General features: G+C 34.1%; 2 protein-coding genes across 5 annotated transcripts in view; one reads left to right on the plus strand and one right to left on the minus strand.

Annotated features, from left to right (window-relative positions):
- LOC111511271 (sorting nexin-4) overlaps positions 1–8,100 on the minus strand; it is a 35,105-nt gene extending 27,005 nt beyond the window's left edge. Inside the window, exon 1 of the mRNA XM_074169640.1 lies at positions 7,961–8,100. Coding sequence (XP_074025741.1) covers positions 7,961–7,986 — 26 coding nt within the window. The 5' untranslated portion in view covers positions 7,987–8,100. The remainder of the gene's footprint in view (positions 1–7,960) is intronic.
- The window catches only part of aralar1 (calcium-binding mitochondrial carrier protein aralar1), a 38,900-nt gene extending 11,726 nt beyond the window's left edge, over positions 1–27,174 (plus strand). For 2 of the 4 annotated variants that reach the window (XM_074169639.1, XM_074169636.1), the window contains exons 2-11: positions 8,421–8,736; positions 10,897–11,183; positions 11,879–12,117; positions 12,379–12,469; positions 19,571–19,646; positions 19,776–19,984; positions 21,458–21,538; positions 22,711–23,149; positions 25,778–25,868; positions 26,689–27,174. In XM_074169639.1, coding sequence (XP_074025740.1) covers positions 8,511–8,736; positions 10,897–11,183; positions 11,879–12,117; positions 12,379–12,469; positions 19,571–19,646; positions 19,776–19,984; positions 21,458–21,538; positions 22,711–23,149; positions 25,778–25,868; positions 26,689–26,854 — 1,905 coding nt within the window. In that variant the 5' untranslated portion in view covers positions 8,421–8,510 and the 3' untranslated portion in view covers positions 26,855–27,174. Of the gene's footprint in view, positions 1–8,178; positions 8,345–8,420; positions 8,737–10,896; positions 11,184–11,878; positions 12,118–12,378; positions 12,470–19,570; positions 19,647–19,775; positions 19,985–21,457; positions 21,539–22,710; positions 23,150–25,777; positions 25,869–26,688 lie in introns of those variants that run through there. The other 2 variants (XM_074169637.1, XM_074169638.1) reach the window with 2 other exon arrangements.
- Positions 27,175–27,810: the final 636 nt, after the last annotated feature.

A 27,810-nucleotide genomic window follows, 5' to 3' on the forward strand; every position in this document is an offset into this window, starting at 1 on the left:
TCACTCCGGTCTCGGTCCGATCAAATCTCGCTGTGTCTACACTACTAGTTCCACACTCAGTCTGTATCGATCCATGGTCGACATAGAACGTTTCTCGAAATAATTCGATAAATTGTACTCGCCAAAAAATGGAATTTAATTTTTCAATCGAAGAATTAGTGATAATAGCTATTAGTTTGGACGAACAGAATACAAATGAAAAAAAAATTACAACATAAAATGAAAAGAAGAAGAATGTGGATACATCCCAGTTTACTAACGAGAAAAGAAGAAGGCGAATATCACACGTTATATCGTCATTTGATAGACGACGAAGAAAATTTTATTATTTATATGATCAAATGTTATAAATTACTCAAATACTCAGAATCCCACGATTTCTAACTAGCCATGACTAGAAGAAAAATGTAACGTCTCCTTGCAAGACCGAAGAAAGACTGGAGTTGAAACAAAAACGTACTCACACTGTCGGTACAAGTCATGACAGGTCCGATCTCGCTCAAGTCTCGCTCCAGTCAAATATTCTTTTCGACTAACCGGTACCGGCGCGATGTCGGATCGGAACCAGAGCGATACGATAGTGAAAATACTCTGATTCTTTCTTGTTTGAGAATACTTTACCGGACCAGGAACGGACCGAGACCGGAGGGAGATCGGACCGAGAACGGCATCATAGTGTGAAGGCATATAATTCAAATTGGCATGTGACACATATTTGTAAAAAAAATTTACATAGTTTTTTACCATACTGAATTTGCCTTAGTTTTTTGGTCCATTTTTCTACCATAAGATACTTTATCTCAGGTTTTTCATTTTTTAACTGGTGTAAAATGTATAAAAATTACTAGAAAAATTTAGAACGCATATGTTTTATTCATTTTATACATACTGTTATATTTTGGATGGGTACAGCATAGTTATATTTTGGATGGGTACAGCATAATTCGAATACGGTGCCCATTGCCTTGGCAGGTAAATTTCTGTTGAATTTGGCTCTCACTGCTCCCCTTGTACTATGGTGCCTAGTAATTTTTCCCCAGATGGCTCGTACCTTGGATTTTACAGACTTAGGACGTCCAGGAACACACGTCTTGTTTTTAGCTTTATAAACGTATACACATTTCTTGCCAACGTAAAAGCAGCTCTCATCTTTTGATTCAGTTCCTTACACATTCAAAAGAGCAGTATTCTCGTCCTCGTTTGTAACCAGTAAATATTGCTTTGGCGTATAACCTACCATGTCTTTTGATTGGCCTTCTTTTGATTGAAACTTTTTGGTCTGACGTTTATCGACATTCTGGTCGACTTTTTTCTTCTTGCCTACAGAGTCTACCATATCTGAAAATCAATATGGATCGAGCCTAAACGATCGATCAACACCCGTACGTCGACGAAACGCAAAATCTGTCGAAAACATCGCCGCTGTCTTTGAGAGTGTGCGGAAGAATCCGAGTCAGTCGATTTCGCGTCGCTCACAGGAATTCGGCTTTTCACAGACCACAACTTGAAGAATTTTGCGTCTTGACTTGAGCCTGCACCTGTACAAAATTCAACTGACCCAGAAAATGATAGTAAACGATCATAGACAACGACCAACGACGTGTGTTCGTTGAATGGGCTGTGTAGCAACTGTGGCAACTGATCCTAATTTTTATTAGGATCAGTTGCCACAGTTTCATTAGAATCATAGTCAGCGATGAGACCCATTTCTGGATGAATGGGTACGCGAACAAACAAATTTGTCGAATTTGGAACGATACCAATCCACATAAGATCCAAGAGCGTCCAATGCATCCCGAAAAAGTCACTGTTCGGTGTAGATTTTGGGTTGGCGGCGTTATGGGTCCAGGTTAGCACTGTCAACGGCGAGCACCATAAGTCGATGATTAACAACTTCTTTTGTCCTGAATTGGATAATCTGGACACCACCGACATGTGGTTTCAACAGGACGGCGCTACGTGCCACACAGCTCATGCCACATCGGATATTCTGCACGAGCGGTTTGAGGGCATGGTCATCTCACGTGGCGGTGATGTGAACTGGCCACCGAGATCGTGTGATTTGACCCCAATAGACTCTTTCTTGTGAGGTGTCCTCAAGTCGCAGAGTTATGCGAATAAGCCACAGACCACAGGTGTCCTCTAAGCCAACATAACCCATGCCATTGGTTGAATTCAGTCCGATATACGGTGTGTCCGCAAAGTATGGAATAAATTCGATATTTACAAAACCAAAGGTCGTTTTACAAAAACCCGAAACACGTCGATTTTTAATTTTAATATTCTACATTTTTCAACAAAATTTCATTATACAGAGTGATCGATATTAATGTGATGACGTCATCGGTCATTTTTTTAAATGCAACATCCTGTATTTGGTGTCCATTTCAGATAATCCGTAACGAGCTGATTCCGAAAAGGTATGATACTTGGGGTCTAACGGACAGAATTTGAACGATGTGGGCTTAGAAAATAAATTGTATTGATATCTAATGAAAAAAGTACAATTTTATTAATTATTTTCATATTTTTTTCTAATGATTAATTTAACAATGTGAAAGTAATCCAGTAATGAATATATGACTTTATTTTAAATGTTCGAACTATAGTCCTTGCTGTAGTTGACAGTAACCGTGCTAACAAGTATTCCTGTAGGGGAATTTTTAGATCAAATAAGTTGTTCACTGCACCAGCAATATATCTTTGAATCAATGAAATTTATAACTGCTCACCCAAATCTTTTCGAGAAATACCGTAAAACCCACTTTTATGAAACAAGACATAAAAATAATTTTGCGTATCCCGATCAGGAGCCCTACGTATTCAGGAGTTTTTTCATAATTTGTAAAAATGCAAAAGTTCCATTTGAATCAAATTTCTTTAGTCAAAAAATTTTATTCAGTGTATGATGTATCTAAAAAAAGTGTGATGTATTTTAGTTTTTTAGCATTTACTATTATATATATATATATATATATATATATATATATATATATATATATATATATATATATATATATATATATATATTTAAGCTCCTTGTGTGATTCTTGATAGTTCATATTTCCTGAAGTGTATATAGATTTAAGATTTTGTATTTTGTTGACGTACTTTTACAGACAACGTATTCTGCCACTGTGTTCATGTAGGACGACAAATACTCTATAAAGTAAATAAAGATATCTATCTATTTCTTATAATTTCAAAAAAACTAGGCGGCTAATTTTTTTTGTCATTGTGAAATGTCATTATTTCGATTGACGTTCAGTAACTGTTAAATAGGACAGTAGTTGTTGTATTGATTCGTAAATTTTCTGTAGTATTGCTTCGAATTAATTTGAAGTAGTAATGAATTTAAGTGTAAAGCAAAGAATTGAAACTTATGATGATTGGCTATGGAGACAGATCGCGAACTCAGATGGAAGTGTGTAACTTATTTAATAAAAAAAATTCAGAAAGACCCATAACGCAGTCAGCAGTAATTAAGATTGAAAAGAAATTTCGAGAAACGGGTACAGTTGAAAATGCCCGCAAATCAGGTTTTACATTAAATGGTGGGGTAAATCATCAGAATTGTAGGTACTGGGCCAAAGAAAACCCCCACTGGATACGTGAGCATCATACACAATACCCGCAAAAGGTAAATGTATGGGCTGGCATTGTAAGAAACAGGATCATCGGACCCTACTTTTTCGACGGTACTTTAGATGGGTCAACATACCTTCAGTTTATAAGAGAATATCTTGTACCTACTTCAATTAATTCATTCCCCAGTAGAATTAATCCTGAAAGTTTTGATGAAAGTTTATGGTTTCAACTGGATGGTGCGCCCCCACATTATGCTGCAGATGTTCGAAGGTATCTCGACCAAATGTTTACGAACCGATGGATTGGTAGACGTGAACATATTGAATTTCCAACTAGGTCGCCAGACTTAAATCCGTTATTTAGGAAACGAAACCAGTAAATATTCAAGAATTAAAAGAAAGAATTCGAACAGAAATAAACAATATTTCTCAAGAAACCATAAACAAAGTTCAACAAGAATTTATTCAACGTTTAGGTTACTGTCAAATACAGCAAGGACTACAGTTCGAACATTAATTGAGTCATGTATTTATTACTAGATTACTTTTCCATTGTTGAATTAATCATTAGAAAAAATATAAAATAATTAACTAATTTCTACTTTCATTAGATATCGATAAAATTTATTTTCTAAGCCCACATCGTTCAAATTCTGTCCGTTAGACCCCAAGTATCATACCTCTTCAGAATCAGCTCGTTACGGACTATCTAAAAGTGACATCAAATACAAGGTGTTGCATTTAAAAAATTACCGATGACGTCATCACATTAATATGGATCACCCTGTATAATGATATTTTATTGTGAAATGTAGAACATTAAAATTAAAAATCGACGTGTTTCGGGTTTTTGTAAAACGACCTTTGGTTTTGGAAATATCGAAATTATTCCATACTTTGCGGACACACTGTATGTGTTATTGTTAATTAAGTGAATAATCCAATTTTTCAAATTGGAAATACATACATACATACGTAACAAGGAAATCAATATTTAGAAATATTTCCTTTTCCAACGTTTCTACTCAGTAGGAATAGTTCGAAATGTAAATTTCAATATCAATATAAGTCGGAAAACTAAAGGAAACAAAACGAAGTGGTTTCTGCTCCAAAACATCTAACCTTACTTTATTAGTGAAAATTTCCATGCTACAATTTTGCGCCAATTTCAGAAAATTCGTCTGTACTATGTTAGGAATCACACGTTAAAAGGTAAGACCCCGTTAGTCCTTAGCTCGCACAAGTTTCTCAACTTCTGAGAGTTGTCGTTCGTATGGGGGCGACAGCTGATTAACGGAAAAACAGATTTTAAACTATGTATCATTCTGTAAAACATATTTTTGATTACATTTTTTTTTCGACAGGTGGAACAGAGCAATTCTCAAGTTCAGATTAGAGTTAATAATTACCCCATTAAAAAGTTTTATTTGAATATGAAATGCCCACATTTTATCAAATGTGAAAACAAATATTCGTGTAGTTTGAGTGTAGTGGTTTTTGATTTATTTTGATTTATTTATTTAGCTTCAAGTTTTACTGACTATTTCTAATACAATTACTTATCAAATAAAATAAGTGAAACTATAGAAACTTTTCATAAAACTACATAGTGATACAGCATCAATTGTGCAAGCGATGATCCAAATAAGAGCTTTCGTTGATCATCCGGAACCGTAAACTATTTTGTTTCCCATTTTCTCTTATCGATGAAAAGGATGCTTTATAAAAGTATGAGTATTCTTTCGTTGGCCCAACTGTAATTATTCATAACTTTTGCAATTTATTGCTGACTCTGCTTCAAACATTTCATAACGTTTCTAGATACCACTAAATCATAAGTTTTTTATCGTGATTTGCAGTATTGGAGGACAGATTTTCGATACAATGGCATTTTTGATAATAATAATAATATCGTCGGATCCCCTTCTCTGCAAGTCCGCGACCATGAGAGAGCAGCAATTGAAGCATTTCTCTTTAGGGCAGCTGCCCGAGAAGCTGATGAACTCGGTTTAGTTTTCGACACTGAACGAGGTGACCGCAACTCTGTCGCGAGTTGGAACCCGTTCAGTAAAAAGCTCATATAAAAGCCGTAGAGATCATCTCACTTTTGCGGAAACAAAAGGATAAGCCAAAACATGGGGTCTTCTTCAATGAAATGGAAGACCTTGGCTTATCCAAGCGTCTGACTTTCGCTTTCCTCAGATCGAGTGGGCTGAAGTCGGAAACTGAGGGGTTCATCATGGCTTGCCAGGATGGTGTCTTCAACACATTAGTCTACCGCAGTCACGTGATGGGTACCTATATAAAGGGTGTAATATAAGTAGGTATAGAGGTTCCTGATCCAAGGTGCAGGGCCTGCCACGAAGCGTCCGAGACCCTAATGCACTTGCTATCAACATGTCAAGCATATGCGGTATCGGCCTATATATATCGACATAACGCGGCAGAAATCTGAGCCGGACAGATGCAGAAGGCTGTCATTCTTGGCTCACTGCCCTTGCTCAGGGCACATGATTCTCGGACTCAATGATCACTTACCCCACGGTGTGGGGTGTGGTCGTTGGTTGATAATGCTGGCGCGCCCTCGCGAATGTATTGGGGCTTTGGAGGATAGGATCTGACCAGCGCATACTACGGTAAAAAAAATAATATCGTCTTTATTATCTTCAAATACATTTCAAGCAAATTATTCAGATTCAATTTTATTGTTATTAGATGAATTGTTTTATGAAAATGAAAGGCGAAGTTCAATTTGCATGATGACAAGTCATCATTCAATTGCTCTTCCACTCAACCAAAAATGTCGCCTAGTACGCAAAGGAATGAACGAAAAAGAAAAAAGTACCTATCTCTCTCTCTCCCTATGTATTTTGGATGGCCGTTGCTTCCCTCTCGGTCGCATTAGGCCAGGCTCCTCCTATCAAGGTTGAAAGGAGCTTCGTTGGGGGGCGCAGCGGTCTTGCACGAAGCAATGCTGCTACCCATTTTTGTCGAACTTTTTTTTCTCATAAAAACAATTGAATTTTTTATTAAGTCGCCTCCTGCCCGGCCTGGATACCGGCGTGAATAAAGGGGGCCTCTTATTCTTCACTTTTGAAAAGACTCTCACAATGGACTAACACAACACAAAACGGAGCCTCACGGTAGCACATGGCATCCGCGCACCTTCTTTGTGGGCGGACGTTATCAGCACATCCGTCCACTACCACCGCCACCACGAGACTCCAAAAATTATCTCATAAATACTTTGACTATTTGTATATTCGTAATAGGTAGATAGCTATTTGGTCATTAATAGTTTGAAGATAGTAAGAATCGTTTGAAATCGACATTAAAAAGTCATCTCGTTTCATGGGTTCGTGAATGTCATTATAAATTGCCAGTAAGCAGTTTTTTGCGGTCTGCGAACAGCCAGTAGTCGCTGGGAGCCAAATCTGGCGAATCTGGTATATGCGAGAGCAATTCAAAGCCAATTTCATGCAATTTTGCCATTGTTTTCATTGATTGTGAATTGACTTGATGAAGCAGCACTTTCTTTTTCTTCGAATAGGATCGACCTTTACTTGTTGTATTTTCGGCGATTTGGACGGGATTCACCAGTTGCTCTCCACTTAGATGACGATAGTTTTGATTCCGGAGTGAAGTGATAGATCCAGGTTTCATCTATTGTCACATATCGACGCAAAAATTCCGGTTTGTTATGTTTGAACATGGCCAAACACTGCTCAGAATCATCAAGACGTTCTTGTTTTTGGTCAACAGTGAGCTTGCGTGGCACCCTCTTTAAACAGAGCTCTCTCATAGTCAAATGCTCATGCAATATAAAGCCAACACATTCTTTTGATATCTCTACAATGTCAGCCAACTCACGCAACTTCACTTTCCGATCATTCAAAACGATTTTGTGGATTTTTTTTTTCTGGTGTTACCTGATGTTTTCCTCATTTAGATGTCCACTGCGTTCTGCATCATCGGTGTTTCTCTACGACCACGTTTGAAGTCACCAAACCAACGTTTAATTGTTGTTTCTGATGCCCATCAAGAAGACGTGTAAAATTAAAACACGAAATTGTTTCTGGTCCATTGTTTTGAAAATAACAAAAGTAGTATCACTCTCAGCACAATAACTCTCAAACTTATGAATAGAATATCAGGAAATTTCAACACCTTTCTTTTGAAGGTTAGTACTAACTGAAAAAGCGATAAATGCAATAATACTAGCGCCACCTATGTGGTAATTATGAATTTAAAAATGGAAATTGTGTAATTTACCAGGATTACAAATTGAAACATTGCTGATTGATTAATTGTAGTTACAAATATGTTATGGTGAATAAGTTTTGTAGCTTCTCAGGAGTATTTAAGTAACTCACCTGGTAAATTCGAGTCGACCCCTCATCTCACTTACCCGTTTCCTTTGTCACTTTTTTGACACGTTCAGTTTTTATACTATTTTTACACCATGTCATTTTACAACTTTATATTATTTATTTTCACTTTCACGAGATTCCCACTCAGATTCACGTACTATTGTTCAGATTTGTTTTTCGACATAATACATAATGTGCTAAATGCTGTGCTATGACTATTTTTACACCTCGCTTACGTAGAGGTATGGGACTGTTCCAAGGCGTTTTATTCGCAAGTGTGCAATAAGAACTGGGTTAAAATTGTTCATTTTTTTAACGTAAAATTGAAAAAATGGTCGGAACCAGAATTTATACAGTAGAGGTCAGTTGCAAAAACGGAATATTTAGGTTTGTTATTGTTTTTCCTATCATTCTGAAATTATACAGTTTGTTTACTATTTACGATAAGCTTCTATCTTTGCAGGGAGGCGGATTTTTGAAAAGGGCAAACGAAACACATCTACGAGAAATCTTCAACAAGTATGCCTCCGTTGATAAAAACGGAGAGAAATTTATGACAGCTGAGGATTTCGTGATAAAATATTTGAATATTTTGGACCAGAACAATTACAACGCTGATACGCTAAGACTTTTGGCTGCCATAGTAGACACGAGCAAGGATGGACTTATTTCATATCCGGAATTTCAAGCCTTCGAAGGGCTACTCTGCTTTCCAGACGCCTTGTACAAAACTGCCTTTCAGTTATTTGACACCAACGGAAATGGAATGGTTAGTTTTCGTAAGTACCCTTTTTTTACGTATTTTCTAAGACCGTTTCTTCTATGTTCATATCTGACCTTGTCGGTTTTTGGAGGTCATAACCATGTTCTTAGATAATGACATGCTTCTGAAAGAGTGGAACGAGGTCGTTGGTATTGAAACGCTAAAGCCTTTTTTGTCATGTATTTTTTTTTAATAATAGCGAAATATCACAAGTATTGTTTTATCAAACGAATATAGATCTTTTTTAATTATTTGACCTACCTACCTTAAGTAATTTCCAGTCATTGCAATATCACAACTTTGTCTAAAAAATCATGTGAAAAAAAAGATTACTGAAAATGAATATAAGAAATTAACCTGTTGGTTTATAAGAATACAAAATCAGGACTTCCATTTTTAGAAATGAGTTGTGATGATATAAGTATGGTGATATGAAGAGATAATATCTGTTTACCATTATCATAACTATCATAAGTTAATGCCTTCCTTTTATAAAGATTTCGAAAAAAATATATGTTACAAAAATGAAAATCAACAATTCTTTTATGACCAGAATTGTATTGTTTCAATCTACGGGGGAGGGAGGGAAAACTGTTTTCTCAATTTTCTACAATATCAAAAATAATGTGAAGCTAGAAGTACAACAAATGCCTATTTTAACTTCCTTTAATGCATGAGGGAAATATATACATACGGTCTTCAAACAGGGACTTCCGAACTTTGACAGTTGATAACGGCCATCTTTTTGAAGCTACGTCTGTCAACATCAGATGTTTCACTTCTTTTTATCAATTCCTATGTTGAATTCATTGTTTTATTCTTATTTTTATTGCCCTGAAGAAGCTTCCCACTAGAAGCGAAAGCTTAGCAAAGTAAACCGTACCTACTTCTCTAAAACGGCCTTACCGATTTTTATTAAATTTTATATGTATATTCGGTAGGTCTGAGAATATGTTTCAGTCTATTTTTCATATCCCTAAGCAATAAGGGTGCTCCACCCCAAACCTTTTTTTTTCGGACAATTTGTTTTTTATTTTTTGATGATGTGGCTTTACAAAATACATATAACCCTCAATTTTTACCCTTCTATCACCAACCCCAATTTTTTAATAGCCATTTTGGTAATCTAATCATTTTTAACCCTGATCATAGATCAGTTATTCTCGCCAGGCGTCTACTGGTGTCACTTCTCACTTAGTAAACAAGTTGTAGGGATGAGAACGAAGCCGGTCTCCTGTCTCTCTCACACAGTAAGCCTTCTCTCACTGCGTAGATATCGTTTGCGATGCCACCGAAGCTGTGAATTATCCAACATAGTTTCTGAATTCGTTGGAATTGGTAGGCATGCCACCGCAAAATTTGCAACTGAAACATGAAGGTTGGATCGCTTCGTAATTTGAATTCACCACGGCTGTGCAACGGCACACAATTAGTCATTATAAATATTAATAAAAAACGTTGTCGAAGCCACAATTTTAAATGGCAAGTTCCGAGGTGAAAATATTTCAATACCACGAATTCCCATTACAGATGTGTCAATTCATTTTAAACCTGTGCAATTTCCAATTAGATTGGCATTTGCATTGACTAATAATGAGTCCCAATGCCACATTATGTTTTCCCAAAGACAATTTTACGTGGCATACCCTTGAGTTGGCAAACTATCCAGTTCGTTTGTGCTGTCTAAAGATGCACTAAAGAATAATATGGTACCCACTATAGCATTAAGGAATTAATATTATTTGTGAGTGTTATTGTTCTGACACACACTTAATGAGTCATCATTTTCTACCCTAGAAATAATTTATGTGGTAAAACAACGTTTCAACGAGAAATACAATAAACTTAATTGTATGAAAGGAAAAATTAATATTATATCTTTAATATAAATGGAAAGGGTTATATTTTTAGGAAAGATCAATTTTTGGGAAAGTACAGTTTTGAATTTCAATTTCTCCATATTTTTGTATCAAGATTGAGAAGTAGAATGTCAAAACCTTTCTTCACTATCTTCAATATCTTTCAGATACTATTGTTTCTATTAGTGTTTAATTATATATGAAAATGAACAGAATTCATTTAACAATATTATCGCATATTGTTTTTACTTAAAAAAGCACTACAACAAAATTATCCCATATGACGCAATAACATCTATTGTATTCTATTTTCACAGAGGAGTTCCTTGAGGTAATGCAAAAGACAGATCTTCACAGGAAAATTCCCTTCAACATGGAGTCTCCGTTCGTTCAACTCTATTTCGGAAAAGAGAAAAACCGCTTAGTAACTTATAACGAGTTCAGTCAGTTCCTGCATGATTTTCATGAAGAATATGCTATTGAAGGTTTTAGAAGGGCTGATAAAAATGGTACAGGTTTTATTTCTATTTTGGATTTTCAGGAAATCATGGTTAGCATCAAGAGTCATTTGCTTACCAAACAGGTCCAATCCCATCTGATTGAGGTAAGATAAAAAAGTTAATTGATGTTTTGATAACTGTATAAAAATAATTTTGAAAGTGATACATGAAGTAATTACATTTCAAACTTGTTGAAACATTTAGGTATTGGCACTTCAAACGTCCAGCAGTACGGTACAAAAATTTTCAGTGAATTTTGCAAAATAATTACTGATGAGTGACTTGATAATCCTCATTATAATTTTCGTAATATCAACCGACATCAGTATTTGTTTCACCATATTTAACGGTAGCCAATTAATTTTTCTCTTTATGTAGCTCATTGCTACACTAGGACCTAGTTTTGAGTTCTCCTACGGTCATAATAAAATTACTTCGTATTTAATATATTGATTTTTGCGTATTCAAAAAAGCACACTCCAATGTGAGATTTCTACATGAAAGGTTACAAAATCGCGACACGTGTTTCGCTATACAATATCATCTCTGGGCGTGACAATACTGGGCGTCAGTATTGTGACGCCTGAAGATGCTACTGTATAGCGAAACACGTGTCGCGGTTTTGTAAATTTTCAAGAGGAAATCTTCAATTAATGTGTATTTTTTGAATACTTCATAATGGATTTTCATCAAGTATCATTTCTTCCATATATTCCAATTGAATGCATCTTAACATATGACTTTGAACTGAGTTTTTTCATTGTTTTTTTTAATTGATACTCTTCATTTGGATTTCAAGGCAGCACAACAACAGTCGCAAGGAGCAAGTCGCATAAGTTTTCCATATTTCATTGCATTCAATTCACTTTTAAATAATATGGAACTGGCAAAACGTATCTATCTCAACGTAACTAATGGCCATCGGACGCAAGAGGTTAGCAAGGAAGAATTCATGCATTCTGCCCAGGCCATGTCTCAAATGACGCCTCTTGAAGTAGACATTCTCTTCCATTTATCTGACGTACTTCATCAATCTGGGTAAATATGAACCTTATTTCGATCATTAATAATCCTATTCAAGATTTCGAATGCTTAGAACTAAATTGGCGTTATGAGAAATTGTAAGTAATGTCGCTTATATATTTGCATGATAAACGATTCATTTTGAATGTTTTTTTGATTGTGCTGCTCTTTGGAACTTAGATATTTGTACAAGGAAGATAACAACGCTTGGGATGGGTTTGTGTTCTCCGTACTTTCAATTTTTTTTGGTTTGATCCCTTGTTTTTTTATTTTCAGGAGAATTGTTTATAATGATCTTTCCGCTATAGCCCCAGAACAGTATTTCAAACAAATCACTAATCGATTGGCAGAGATCCATGCAGTATCTGTAAGTATGATTTCGGTGTGAATATTCATGATTCTACAAAATATTTTGGTGAAGGTGTCATTGTTGAAGAGATTTTTGGGATAGAGGGGTAGATGGATTGGGAAAAAAACAGATGTTTATATTTCACACTCTATATCAAGTTAGTGGACTCTACCAGACTAATGAAAGGTAAAAGTGGAACCTCTGGCATACAATAAATCCAAAACTAGCACTTTTCACAATCACCAGAAATGCAATACTGTTTTCGACACGTGTTTCGTCAACCAAGTTGGTGTCTTCTGGAGATGAAGAAAACTCATTGTTGGTTGAAGGCTCGTCGGAAGAATATTGCATTTCTGGCGATTGGGCAAAGTGCTTGTTTTGAATTTACCAGACTTCTCAAAATGATTGTAAAATAATAAGACTGAGAGTACATGTCATTCTCTGAACAAATTCAAAATGATACACTCTACGTCTAGATATGAGGTCTGTTCAAAAAATAAGGTGAACATTCAAATTTCTCTGGCTAAGTACAGTTGATTAGCGATGTTTTTATTTTTTCATTTCGGAACACTTGTTTCGAACATAATGTTCACAATTTCAGCTATTTAGCGTGTTTAGTTTGTTAGTGAGAGGCATAAAAGTTACAAGTATTCTGCTTGTTTGGCAATTTTCTGGTATCAAAAAACTGGGTTAAAAAATTTGCATCAAATTTTGTGTGAGAAATGGAGTTAAGTGCTCAAAAACACTTGAAATTTTGCCTTGGACGTCCCAGAACAACGAAAATGTTGAGAAAGTGAAGAAAATTGTAATAGAGAATTGTCGAATCACTATTAGATAAGTTACTGAGCCAGGACCGTCTTTAACCTTTTGGAGGCCCTGGGCATAATAGGATAATGGGGCCCCTATGACTTTGACAGAACACTATTTTGTTAGAATAGACAAAGAAACAAGATAAACAATGTTAAATATTTATTTTTATTAATAATCACATGAAACGAATAGATAAATGTAATATAGATCACAAAAGTAACATAGCGGTGTGGAAAAATTACTTAAATAAAAATTTTATTAAATTCAATTTATAAAACAAATACAATTAAGTAAGAATTAAATATTGTTGCATTAGAGATTGCACTAAAGATAAAAACATATTTATATATTTAATTGTATTTTGTAACAGTGAAAGAAATCGGGTCGGTAACAGGAGTCTCTAGTGAGCCGGTCTGGTCCCCATTTTGTTGCAGGTAGGGTAGCGTGGTTGTAATGGACGGCTGAGAGGGCTGTTGGACGAGAGTATGAGAAGTGGAGACCTCGTAGATTTTAGTCAGTTAGGTTGGAGAGTTGGTTTGGAGAGTTTGGTTTCAATTTTCTATGTGATTTCTCAATTAAATTAATTGGTTAATTCAAACTTGGAGCTTCATACTTCGCTGCGTTCGCTCAATTTGAATGGAGCGAGTCACACTGATGAGTGTACTACTGAGGATTTTTCTTTAAAATGTGTATGTGCTTAGTATACCATTATATATTCAAATGTATCTAAGCATGCTGAAGACGGAAAGCCTAATTTTTGGGTGAGAGTAGAATAGCTTCGCGCATGTAAAAGCTAGTAAGACGGTATTGTAGTCAGTAATTTAGGTTCGATTTCTTCGAATTATATAAGTTTTTTGGTAATAAATATTGGTTATCATTTGGTGATCTGACAGGAACTAGGGGGGCCCCTATCGATCGTGGGGCCCTGGGCCCTTGCCTAAAGTGCCCATTGGGAAAGAGGGGTCTGTACTGAGCATATTGGTTGGCTCATGCTATGCGATATTTTCGTAAATTTTGGTCATGAAGCGTGGGCAGCGAAGTCTGTTCCAAAATTGCTTAATTTTGACAAAAAAAATCGTCGCAAGAGCATCGCCTAGGAATAATTGAATGACGTCACCTGCGATCCAGATTTGCTTAAAAGTTTAATAACTGGTGATGAATCGGATCAGGAGGACCAAGAACATAAAAAGTACGCCAAGTTCGATCAGAAGTCATGGTTTTGCTCACCGTTTTCTTTGATTACGGTCGCATAGTGCATCAGTTCTTGCCACATGGTCTTACGGGTAATAAGGAGTATTATGTTGAAGTTATGCTTCGCTTACGAGAAGCAATACGAAGAAAACGTCCGGTATAGTGGAAAAACAATTCATAACGTTTGCATCACGAAGATGCACATGGTTACGCGTCATTGCTTGTTCGTAATTTTTTGGCCAAAAACAACACAGTGATCATGCTTCAGCCACCGTATTCACCAGATTTGGCACCTTGCGACTTTTTCTTGTTCCCAAGACTGAAGAGACCCATGAAAGGACGGCATTTTGCGATGATTGAGGAGATGAAAACTGAACTGCTTCAGGATTGGAATAAACGCTCGCACAAGTTCATTATATCTGACGGGGACTACTTTGAAGGGGATAAAATTGAAATTGATGAATAAAAGAAGAATTAAAATGCATCTTATCTTTTGATCAGACCTCGTATATGAGCAACTAACAAATAACAGAATTTAGAGACCACAAAGGCATAAGTTCCTTTCAACTTACTCAAGGGTCCTTGGCATTACTATAGAAACTATTTATTGTAACTAGAAATCAACTTGTTAACTGTTCAGGGTTCTTTTTTCTAAAATTTAGGTACGTGTGTTTTTGTTCTTTAATTTTTTGTGATTGAAGTATATACCAAGTATTCAAGATTTGAGATATGATGGTTTCCAAAGTTTTATAAAATCTCCAGCCAGAGGATGATACATCAGTGATGAAAACAATTACAACATGGTCATTGAAATTTGTAATATTGTGAAAACATCAACTAATCTACTAAACGTACTGAAGATACCAAAAAATTTTGAGAATAATTCATGTAGAAAATGTGAGGAAAGCGAGTAATAGTGGATCAGTAGATTAACCAAATTTTACAGAAGAACGCAAATAGAACCATAATAGACCAGACAGTCGTTGATATTAACATACAATCTGATAATATTGAAGACTATCAGACTTCAAATATCCACGTTATTGTCTTTTTCGAGTGTATACAATTTTTTTGTCTTTTCCTGGTTGAATATGGTGGACATAGCGTTGAACAGTTGCAATCGTTGTCCGCAGTTGCCCGGTCCAAAATATAGTGAGAGTAGAAAATTGATGCCTATATTTTCCATTGTCCAGGGTTTAATAATAATATTTATTTTCCCACATGACATATAAAATGTATAGGAATGGTCAGTTAATAATGCAAGAGCACTAAAACAGAGTACAGTCATTTAAGAATAAATATATATAAAAGTCAAAAGTATATTTTTGGGTAAATGATTGTAAATAGACAGACCCATAATTGTAGGAGCGTTGTCGGAGACCTTATATTTTGTGAATGGAATGTGGTAATTTTTTCTTTGACGTGTATTTACAGAGTGAATCTCCCGTCAAAACGAATGTTTGTCTATTTTTAAAAATGAAGACGGATAATTCATAAATATAGACAGATATGAGGGTCAAAATTCTAAAATGTTTAAAAAGGTCCCTACAGGAATGTGTACTAGGAACTCTAGCTATTATTGTTACTATTCGTTTTTGTATAGAAAAAACATTTTTTGTCAAAGTGAAATTTCCCCACAAACATATTCCATACCTAATTCGTGACACAACCTGTGCATGGTATAGAGCCACTAGCTGAGGTATTTCCAGTATATGTTTGAGATTCCTTACATTTACATCAACAAAGAGTCCAAGAAAATTGGTTTCATCTGTACTATCAATGGATACATCAACACTCATCTTGATTCTGAGAGGATCGCATTTCCTTTGATAGTTATGAAATCGTATAATTTGGGTTTTACGAGCGTTCAAATTAAGAAAATTTGTATTGCACCAGTCCTGCATCAAATCTAGAGCTTCTTCTGTATCTTTTTGCATATTAAATTAGTTTTTTTGTGAAATTATCAATGACGTGTCGTCTGCATACATTTTTACATGAATGCCTTTCAAGAATTTATCCAGTGAGTACAATATGAATAAAATAGGTCCCAGGATCGATCCTTGAGGTACACCAATATTAATGGATTTACTCTTTGAATTGACGAAACCAACTCTTTCAGATTGAATATTTGGAATACATACGTACTGATGACGGTGTTTCAAAAAAGAAGAAATCCATTCTAATGTTACACCTCGTAATTAACTGATTGTGATTGACACAGTCGAATGCCTTGCTGAGATCACAAAAAATCCCAGCAGGGCACTCGCCTGCCTCAATGAATTCTATGACCTTTTTAAAAAAAGCGATAATAACAGTATTAGTGGAACGACCAGCTAAAAAGCCATGCTGATTTTCCGTGAGGATATTGCATTTATACAAAAACGTTAAAAGTCGGTTAGGAAATGAGTACTCAAATACTTTTGAGAAGCTTGATGTTACAGTTGTACATGCCTTCTTGAAGATGGGAATGATTTTTCCAACCTTCAGACATTGTGGAAATTCACCAGTCAGAAAGGACAAATTCACTAAGTGAGTGAGAGGTTCAATAATATTTTCTAAACACGCCTTGATTATGAAAAGTGGGATTTTGTCCTGTCCAGAGGAATGTTTATCTTTCAATTTAAATTTCAATAATGTTTTCAGTTCGGGAGGGGTGAAAGGATCAAGAAAAAATGAGTACTCATTCATATATATTTTGATCTCATTAGAAATGTTACATTTTTCACTCACACCTTTTTTATACTTTGTGATGGAGCATTTATAAAAAATTCATTAAATAAGTTTGATACTTCAATAGGGTTGTCATATGTCATATCGCCATGTTTTATAATTATAGGTTGTTGACTTTTCACGTTCGTGTTGTTGAGTTCAGATATAACATTCCATATCGCTTTGTTGACATTGCTAGAATTACCGATTCTATTTTGGTAGTATCTCTTATTAAAACTTCGTGTTCCTTTTTAGCGTTTTTGTACTGATTTGTTAATGGAGGGTAGTATTTTTTAAGATGGTGTAAATACTTCAGTTTTATACTGGATTTCTTAATTTCGCCTGTTATCCACTTTTTGTTGCGGGCATTATTCTTATCAAAATATTTTTTCAATGGAAAATGAGTATTGAAATGAAATAGAAAAACATCCATGAATTCACTGAAAGATGGTTCATGGCTCGAGTACCTGAACACCTCATTCCAATTTTCTTTTGTGAGAGCATTATTGAAATTGATAATGGCTTGTTTATTAAAGCTTCTTCTGATTTGAAAGGTTTGTTTACATTTTTCTGATTTCTGTTCAGGAAACTCGAACAATACGGTACGGTGATCAGACAAGTCATTGTCAATGACACAAACCACCGTGTCAACTACGTTAGTGAATACATGATCAATGATAGTCGCAGAATGATATGTAACTCTCCTAGGCCAGTTCACGACGGGTGCCATAATAAAACTATCAAGTATATGAGTGAGCTTATTAAAATGTGTACTATCCCTGGAACTGATAGAAGAGTCAATATTTAAATCTCCAGATAAAGTGATGTTTACATGAGGAGAATATACCTGCTCCAATACTTTTAAGATATTTTCAAAGAAAACATCAATGTTTAGGAAGTGGTTGTTGGTGATCGGAATCAACATCAATGTTTAAAAAGTGGTTGTTGGTGATCGGAATTTTCAACTCTTCACATTTCAATTGAAGTCAAAAAACACATAAATTTAGCTCTCAAAACATTCAAAAAATACTTTAATGAAACTGCTACCTGATCGTATCTGAACGGCCACCAATTTGGTTTTCAAAGTTTTCGGAAGATTAGAGTTGTGGCCATGTTTTTCACTTGTTGAATAATATATTGTATTTTTTCTATAGGTACCTTCTTCAGAAGGTACTACTGAAGCAATCATAATATATTTTATGGCATAAATTGGTTGAAGTATGACATTCATTTTTAATTTCACGTTTAAAATAAATGTGTTTTATCATTGTTGAATGAACCTTTTTCCTGATGTACGAAAAACTCACTAGCAGCGCTAGTAGTTCAGTAGGGACAAACACTGCCTAATCCTCATATGAACATATGGTAAAGTACAATTAAAAAATAATGTTTTTAACAGAAGAAAATGTTACTGAAGCAAAACTAAAATTTGCAACTGTAAAGGATAACAATGTTGTAACATTAAAACGTTGGCTTGCATGCCGTAATTTAAAAGTAACTGGAAAAATAGTTAATTAATAGACAGGTTAGTATACAGACTCTAGTAAAAGAGTAGCAGTATATTCAAACTGTAATAAAATAAATTTAAAATAATTATGAATTTAAGATTTATTTCCGAGTGAAATATGAATCAAATATAGATGATGATGAAATAAATATAATGAAATATAATGGATGAATATAATTTAATAAACGATTGAGGTTATATCTCATTCTAATCAATGGTAATTAACTATGAAAAATTTACTATTCATTTCATGTTTAGAGCATACATATGAATATTTATTTATTTTCTGCACTGTTAAATCCACTCTCCTCGAAGCATGTATCCATTTCTTACATCTAACCTCATTAATATAAGGTTTTATAAATGGTATAAAAAACACGTTTTCTTCCGGATATCGATTATCCGACGTACAATTCGCAAACAGTAATGCCTTGTTGGCATTATACTAGCACAAAATAATTTTTTATATCAGATTCATATTTTTAAATAATAAATTAATATTACGTAAATAACACTGTTTTACATGTGAATAGTTTATGTTTGTCTCTACTACTAGTGCCGCCTCTCGTGACACGTTCGCTGTACTATTCTCAGGAAAAAGGCTCATTCAATGAGTATTTCAGTAATCATTTTGGATGTCCCTGTGTAACTTTTGGAGAACCATGGCAACATCACTCAAACATGACATTACCTTCAAAAATATATTTGGTCACTGTCAAGTGTTTTACGTACCAGAATAGTTTTGATGTGAATGGAAAATTCAAATGAAACTCTTCAGTTGGAATGTGAGGTACTGGTTCAGAAACTATCTGCAATTCCAGGAACATTTCACTTGAATATTTTGGTCGAATTGTGAATATTCATTTTGAGTTTTAATGCGTTTTTTAAACTATCTCTTTTAGAGCCCCGAAGATCGAGGAGTGGTAATTCAAATTTTAGAGAGCACATATAGATTTTCATTGGGATCAATAGCCGGAGGTGAGTCTACTCATTAATTCAGGGTAATCAAAATTAGTACAGTTGTTTAACTTGATTGTATTTATTTTCGTTATTATTGAGATAATTATTGACCATTTCCTGGCATAACAAATCTTAAATGTATTTCAGCTGTTGGAGCAACAGCTGTATACCCAATTGATTTGGTGAAAACCAGAATGCAAAATCAAAGAACAGGCTCTTTCATTGGTGAGCTGATGTATAGAAATAGTTTTGATTGCTTTAAGAAAGTAATAAGACATGAAGGTGTCTTCGGACTGTACAGAGGGCTTGTTCCGCAACTGCTGGGTGTTGCTCCTGAAAAGGCTATCAAATTGACCGTAAGTTGTTTTATTTAAAAAAAATATCTTCTGGATTTGATGACCAAAGTCTGTAGGTTTTTATTCCATCTATGTCAACATTATCAAACCTAGTAAGTCACAAATAGAGTGTTCTGTTGGTTTTCACCACACACACTACGCTGTTCGTTGCTTCATCGATTGTGATGCTATTGCAGTTGCAGGTTGCAGAACAAGATTGAAAAATCCGAAAAACTATTTAATCACTTTATCATTTCTACAAACAAACAAAATTGAAGATACTGAATAAACAACCTGCGAAGATTGAGAATTGAACTGGAAGATTATTACAAATTACAGTTATTGGTTTTGTCATTTCAATATTTCAAGGAGATAATTTGCAGAGGTGCTTTTGCGAAAAATAATATTTCATAGACCTTCATTCTCGAAGGTTTATGATATGCCGACCTTTCAACCTTTAGACAATAAAGCATATTCATTAGTATTATTACTCATGTAAGTTTTGACTGAAAATATCAAGTTTCAATTTGGCATTTATCCTTCTGTTACCAGTATCTGTGAAATCATTTTAGTAATTTTTATAGTATGTTTCTTTTTGTTGCGTATTAACCTTTTAAACTTAATTTTTTTCTTACATTATTGCCTACTAATAATAAGAATGTTGAATTATTATATTCTGCTAACTTAACTTTTCATTTCTTGCCAAAATTCCAAAATTCAGTAATTTGTATTGTATCCTGAAGTATTAATATAAAAAAACATTGGTGAATATTTTTTCCGTTTTTCCACGAATAAATTTGAACATTTCTTATACTCTTACTTGTACTATATCTGAAATGAATTATTCAAGATCACTGCAGAATATTCTGGATAAAAAGTGGGGTTGAATACGAAAAACGCAGAATTTGACAATTCATATGCATCGGAATCAGTGACAGTACATCAAACCTTCAGTAATAGGCTATATTTGAAGAGATGCATGAATAATTGATATTTTAAGGGTTTAACGAACATTTTAAATTACTTACTCGTATTGAAAGAAATGGTGGTTCAAATTATATTTGAATATCATAACTGCTTTATTGTTATACAATACATACCTAGATTATATTTTAAGACAGTATACCTATTACAATTAGACTATTTCAATAAGTGTGATATTTTCTTTGTACTGTATTTATTCTATACTTTTATTGGGTTTTGTTGTTGCTGTTGTGTAAATACATAATACATGATAATTCTAAATATTTGTGAATCAGCTTTATCTACTTCAATAAAGTACCGCCACTGCTAGTATATGCTAGGCATATAAAGGAAAATTGAGCTTGTAATACTCTGTATATCAAAATCCATTTTTTAATATAGGATTTTTCCTCAAAATCACCATAACCCTGTAAATATAATAAGAAATCAAATATTTCCGTATGCTGAACAATTGATTAATAATATTACATCATCAAAACTTTACTCAATGGTAGTTGATTTATTTTTCAGATGAATGATCTAGTTAGGGACAAATTGATGGATAAAAACGGAAATATTCCCATTTATGGAGAGGTTATAGCTGGTTGTTGTGTAAGTATAGAAACTGAACTGTGATTAATATATTTTAGTATAAATTTTTGATATAAAATATGCGTTACACAAAAAAAATACATAGATAGACACAGAGTCGTTATTCAGAAAATGTCGCTAATTTTTTTGTCATTTTATACTCTAAAATTAACCCCTTTTAAACTTCAAATGTACCCCTTTTAACCTACTCTTAGTTGCAATTTGTAATTCAGTACATTATCTGGTTTTATTTTGATTATAATTTAACATTGTAATTTATACTTTATATGGGGTTGCCCGTGAATTGCAAAAGCAACTTTTCAAAAATTTGAAACACTATTCTGAACCAGAAAACTTCACACACCTTAGCAACTTTTGATGCTTCATGAAGCTTAAATCAGACCTTTGGAGTACTATTCTCATTCATGGAGCTCCGCCCTGAAGCTGCTGGATTTCATCCAGAAAAGTGCCATCCACCCAATTGAAGACACGAACATTACTTGCAACCTTAATACTCTGGACCATCGAAGGAAGGTTGGAGATTTGTCTCTCTTCTTAGATACTTTCACTGGAAGTGTTCAAGTGACTTGGCACATTTGATTCCACCATATCAGAAATACGCGACGCACAGTGGTCACTCATTGTTTTGAGGTTCAACTCAGTACAACTCGAACTTCTCTATTCAAGAACTCTTTAATTTGGAGAACTGCGTTTTTCCAAATGGATTTGATCTCCACCGATTCAAATCCAATGTAAATCACAACTTTCGCATAGGCATCGCTCTTAGAGGGCCTTAAGGGTTTTCCTGTGGTGCTTGTGTTGTCCTTAAAAAAAAACACGGGACTTGAGTAACAAAGTGAAATGCCTCTGACGTTATATTTTTTTTCAATCTCCTAGTTTTCAAACCATTTGAAATTGAATGAAATAACAAAAATATTATGAAATATAAGGGTAATACTCCCATTTGGGATATTCTTTACAAATGATTCTTATTTCGAAATATTGCTTTTATGAGTTATAGAAAACATATATTAATCTACTCGTGATAAATGTTCATTACTTGAACGAATGACCAACTTCAATTTCACGAGTAATGAACACGTTTCTCACTCGTTGAATGTTGTGGTACAGTACAAAAGTTTCTCAGTAAATTATATAACAACTAATATTTTGTGAAAAATTTTGTTTTTCAGGCTGGAGGTTCTCAAGTAATTTTCACGAATCCTCTAGAAATAGTTAAAATTCGTTTGCAAGTGGCTGGAGAAATAGCGGGAGGTGCGAAAGTAAGAGCGTGGAATGTGGTCAAAGATTTAGGCTTTTTGGGCCTTTACAAAGGATCCCGAGCTTGTTTTCTTCGAGACATACCTTTCAGCGGTATATATTTTCCAGTGTATGCACATACGAAAGCTAAATTTGCCGATGAGAATGGATATAATAGTCCGATTACCTTGCTGGGTGCTGGTATAGTGGCTGGTATCCCTGCAGCCGCCCTTTGTACACCTGCCGATGTAATCAAAACTAGGTTACAAGTTGTTGCAAGAGCGGGGCAGACAACTTACAGCGGATTGCTAGATGCAGCTAGAAAAATTTATATGGAGGAGGGTTTCAGCGCCTTATGGAAAGGAACAACAGGTACATAATAAGCAGGACATTAAATGATAAGTTTATTCTTTGAGAAAGTTTTTTTCGGTAGAACTTGTGACATCCTAGTATTTTGTTTCACTAATGATTTGTTTTTATATTCATGGTGATTGCTATATGATGAAGGTGTTGTATAATGGTATGTATCAGTTAATGGATAAATATGTTAGATCTAGAGGTTTTTTAAAATACCTGACACACATTCATTGAGTTACAACTTTTATCATCAACTCACTAATAACTGGACTAATTCATTTTCTTCACTTACATTATTTACTCACTTTAATGAATCATGTTTCTTTCTCCAATCACTATAAGTAAGCCAACATATGTGACCTAAACTGATTCCAAAATCAACGGCAGCCAGACAGATTGAGGTATTTAGTTCATTTGCTACATTATTCTAGTAGCTTCCTCCATTTCTTGTAGTAACATCTAGAATAAAAATGAATAGAATGATCGTAACATCTTTGTATATTAGAAGAGCGAATCTTCAATTCCATGAGAAAATATCCCGTCTCTTAGTCGCTGAATGTGCTGGCTGAAAATATCTCATTTCCCCCAGAACTTCATAGATTTTCAAATCAACACATTATCAATATGATTTTCACAGGTGGTGAAATATGCAGAACTATTTTTGTGGGTGTTCATCCATTCAATGCTTTTCAAAGAGACGTTTTTTGTAGGACACTGATAACAAAAAATTTTTGGGGCTATATAAAATATACTTTCACATCAATGTCTGAGCTCAAAAATATTTGTTTTTTTTTAGAACTTTTACAAAGCACTGAATTGAAAACATATAAGAAAACTCACAAACTGGCATAACAGTTTTATACAGAAAAACTTGCTTCAACTTTACACAAAAGTATTTCTCACAGATAACATTGAGAAATTGGTACTTATAAATAAATTCATTTCCATATTAGGTCACAATCATTTTTTATATTTCCTTTTTTAACTTATTCATCCGAATATTTCGGTTTTGATATTTTTAGTATTTCAAATGTTTTTCTTTAGAATGAATTTAAAATCTGTTGGCACTTATTTAGATAAAGGAAGTTCAAACCTCAAATAATTCTAAGAAACCACACACAAACGGTTTACTTGAAGTATTTTTCTGTTTTATCAGAGGAACTGGTAATTCGTGCCTTAAACGTTAGATTTTTTCCTTCTACTTGATTTAATTCTATCACTTGGCATCCTTTTCCGACCAGAGTTTCCGCCGAAATCATTTTCTTTCTATTTCTATTATGGAAAACAAAAAGAGCAACATTTTAGACGTCGATAAAAATGGCAGGTAATGAAAGATAATCATATTTTTTTAAATGAAGTTAAATGAACTGTAAACGCTCAAGCCAGTCTCGGATATACCTACACAGTAGGTTGAATGGACTGACGCCTATCAGAAAACAACTACTCCCCTGGCTAATACCACGAAAGGCGTTGGATTATATCCGACAGCGCAGGAATCTTCACAGAAAATTTTCTGCATATGCAATTGGCAATACAACTGAGTCTACCTTCAATTTTGGAACGGGCACACTTGCAAACCGGTTTCGGGCTCATTAGCCACTCATCAGTGCAAGATAGTGGCCATCATCGACCTAAAGTCAAAGATATTCCATAATTGCAAATCGGAATTCTTTCAGAGTATTTCATTCCTCTTCCTAAGTTGGAGCAAAAAACAAAATGTCACTCCATCTAGTGGACGAGGTACTAACCAACTGCATATCAGAAATTTGCCCGATTCCTCTGAATAAGAAAGAAACACTTTCTTATTAGTCAGTGAGCTATGCTTAGAGACTGGCAGTAAACAAATCTATAGAAATGAACTTTAAACGTTCATGCCAGTCAACCTACTGTATAAGTATATCTTAGATTTGTTTACTGCCAGTCTTCAAGCATAGCCCACTGACTATTAAGAAAGTTTTTCTTTCTTATTCAGAGGAATATGATGGCCACTATCTTGCACTGACGAGTGGCTAATGAGCCAGAAACCAGTCTGCAAGTGTGCCTGTTCCAAAATTGAAGGTCGACTCTTATCACCCGAAGACGATTGTGGATACTAACAATCGAAACGTCGTGACGTAACTTGGTTTGGACTCTTTTAATTGTCATTTTTCAGTGTACAGCTTCTCAATTCCGTTTTTAATTTTGTTGTTTTTGATTTATTTTGAATTTTTTTGGAACATTATATATTTCAACACCTAAATGAAATTATTTCTCTCCAAATTTTGAGCGATATGATTTAACTAGTAGTTGTTTGATTTGTCTTGTCAAATTTCAAAAGACTCGTAATGAAACATTGGATTACCTCATATCCCAAGCAGTGGGATATGAGGCATTATTTACGAAATATGTTTCTATAACTTTTTCTAAATATTGACATTGTGATTGTAATAATCTTAAGCTAAATATCGTAATAAAACTGCAAGGCAGTCATCACATTGATAGGTTATTGAGTAGCATTCAATAATCCTACCAGGCCAATAATATTATTCCTTAATATCTGAAGTTTTTCTGAAAACTATCTACATTTTGTCATCTCTTTGAAAATAACTGAAAAATTCCATTCACGTTGATTTTTTTCTTCATCAGCAATTTTATTTGTTTCAGCTCGTGTATTGAGATCCTCCCCTCAATTTGGTGTAACGTTAGTAACATATGAACTGTTACAAAGATACTTATACGTCGATTTTGGTGGAACGTAAGTATCCAATGTTGCCATATTTTAAGGACTGTTGTTGAAGTGATGTTTTCTAAAAACGTTTAGTGTATTTACTTTTTTTGATATAATTTCGTGGTTTGTATCACTGCTACAAGTTTTTGATTTCTCAAAAATGATCCCCTAAATTTTTATATCGAGTATAAAGTCACAATTTGAATGTTTGGAAAAGTGTAAATGTATATGTATATATGTGTATATGTATGTATGTATATGTATGTATGTGTATATATATATTATCTTTTTTGTTTACTAATGTTGGGAAAATTGTATGTTAAATTACTTGTTTGATCTGTAATTTTTAGTATTGTATGAAGTGACCACTATTTCAGTAGCATATTAAACACGCTTATTTACTATAAAATTCAAATTTGAAGGTGGAAATATATTGTCATTGGCTTCATGCACTATTAATCGATACTATTTACCATAGGCTAGATGCACACCACAGACAGTCTTAGACTTTGTGGTTTTTTCAGTTCATTTGTTATCATTTGTTATCTAATTAGTGCTTCATATAATGTTACAATTTGAATCATATAGTTCATACTAGTAAGAACATACGTGTGAGAACAAATAAATTATTATTATTATATGACGTATTCTCATCTTTAACTAGTCAGTTCTCTTTTTTTGTCGAATTTGGCATTTCAAGAACAAATCAGTCAACGCACTAATCCGGTTTTATTACATCAATACTCTTTCTAAAAGGTTCAGCACCATTATATTAGTTTTGTAATCTAGCTTTAACATGTTTTAGAAAAATTCAACATTGTATACCGAACATAATTTTCTTTTTTAGGCGACCGACAGGATCTGAATTGAAGCAAGTGTCAACGATGGGTGATGTGAAGCCCCAAAACGCAGATCACATAGGTGGTTATTCGGTATCACTGCCAATTTTCTCAGGCATCGAAACCAAATTTGGATTATGTTTACCAAAGTACAGTGTGCAGCAAAAATCCTAAGTTTACGATGTCTTTGTTAGTCTCTAGCTAGGTGTCCGATCAATTTTTGGCTAATGATTCGTTAAATTTTCATAGATTTATTATATTGTAAATACGGATAGGATAAGAGATTATTTTAAATACTGAAGAGATGTCTGACATTATTTTTGAGTGTGCCCAGGAACTGTGATATCCTGTTTTTATTATGCATTTGTGTGAACTCTGTTTACTTTTTAATTTTCAATATCTGAGATATTAAAATTTTTACCTCAAAACGTCATTCAACGCTTTTCGAAACACGGCAGTGTCATCTTATTCTATTGAATAAATTATACAAAATATTTTCATCTGTTTCATTTTTTACTAGAAAACTTAACAAGAAGGCAAAATGGTGGAAATTGACAAGTAACACCTTATTGTGAGATTTCCACTAATAGATAGTTTACAAAATGGCAACATGCTTTTCGCTATACAATTGCTTCATTAGGCATTTTCATTCTAATTGAATTCTACTCAATATATGTATTATTTACTAACAATTTTAATCATGTGACTTTCTACCTATGTGATGGGTAATAACTCTACCTTGAATGGACATGTACAATATAATAACAATTTGAATCATTTGACTTCTTAGTTACTGACAATTTTATTTGTGCTTAGGTAAAAACTGAAAATTCAAGTGAACATGTAATAAGCTATCTAACAAATCAGAAATGAGTTTCAGAGAGAGAGTTTCATGAGAAAAATTCGATTCTATGTGGTCATTCAGTAAATTATCAGAATTTTTAAATCTGCTGATTTTTAAGCGCTTCAAAAGATTGCGTTTCAAACCTGTCTCTTCGAAAGAAGATTTCAAATATAGAAAATTGGTCTGCATACTCAAGAAACTACTCCTATGTTGTTTTATTCTTTGGAAAAAGTTTCTCCCTGAATTTCATTAGTTCATTACTTTGGACTTCCATTGTGTAATATGA

Source organism: Leptinotarsa decemlineata, unplaced genomic scaffold (genome assembly GCF_025532065.1).
Source record: "Leptinotarsa decemlineata unplaced genomic scaffold, Ldec_3_MD MMD2_P_RNA_scaffold_5, whole genome shotgun sequence".
NCBI classification, from domain to species: Eukaryota; Metazoa; Arthropoda; class Insecta; order Coleoptera; family Chrysomelidae; genus Leptinotarsa; species Leptinotarsa decemlineata.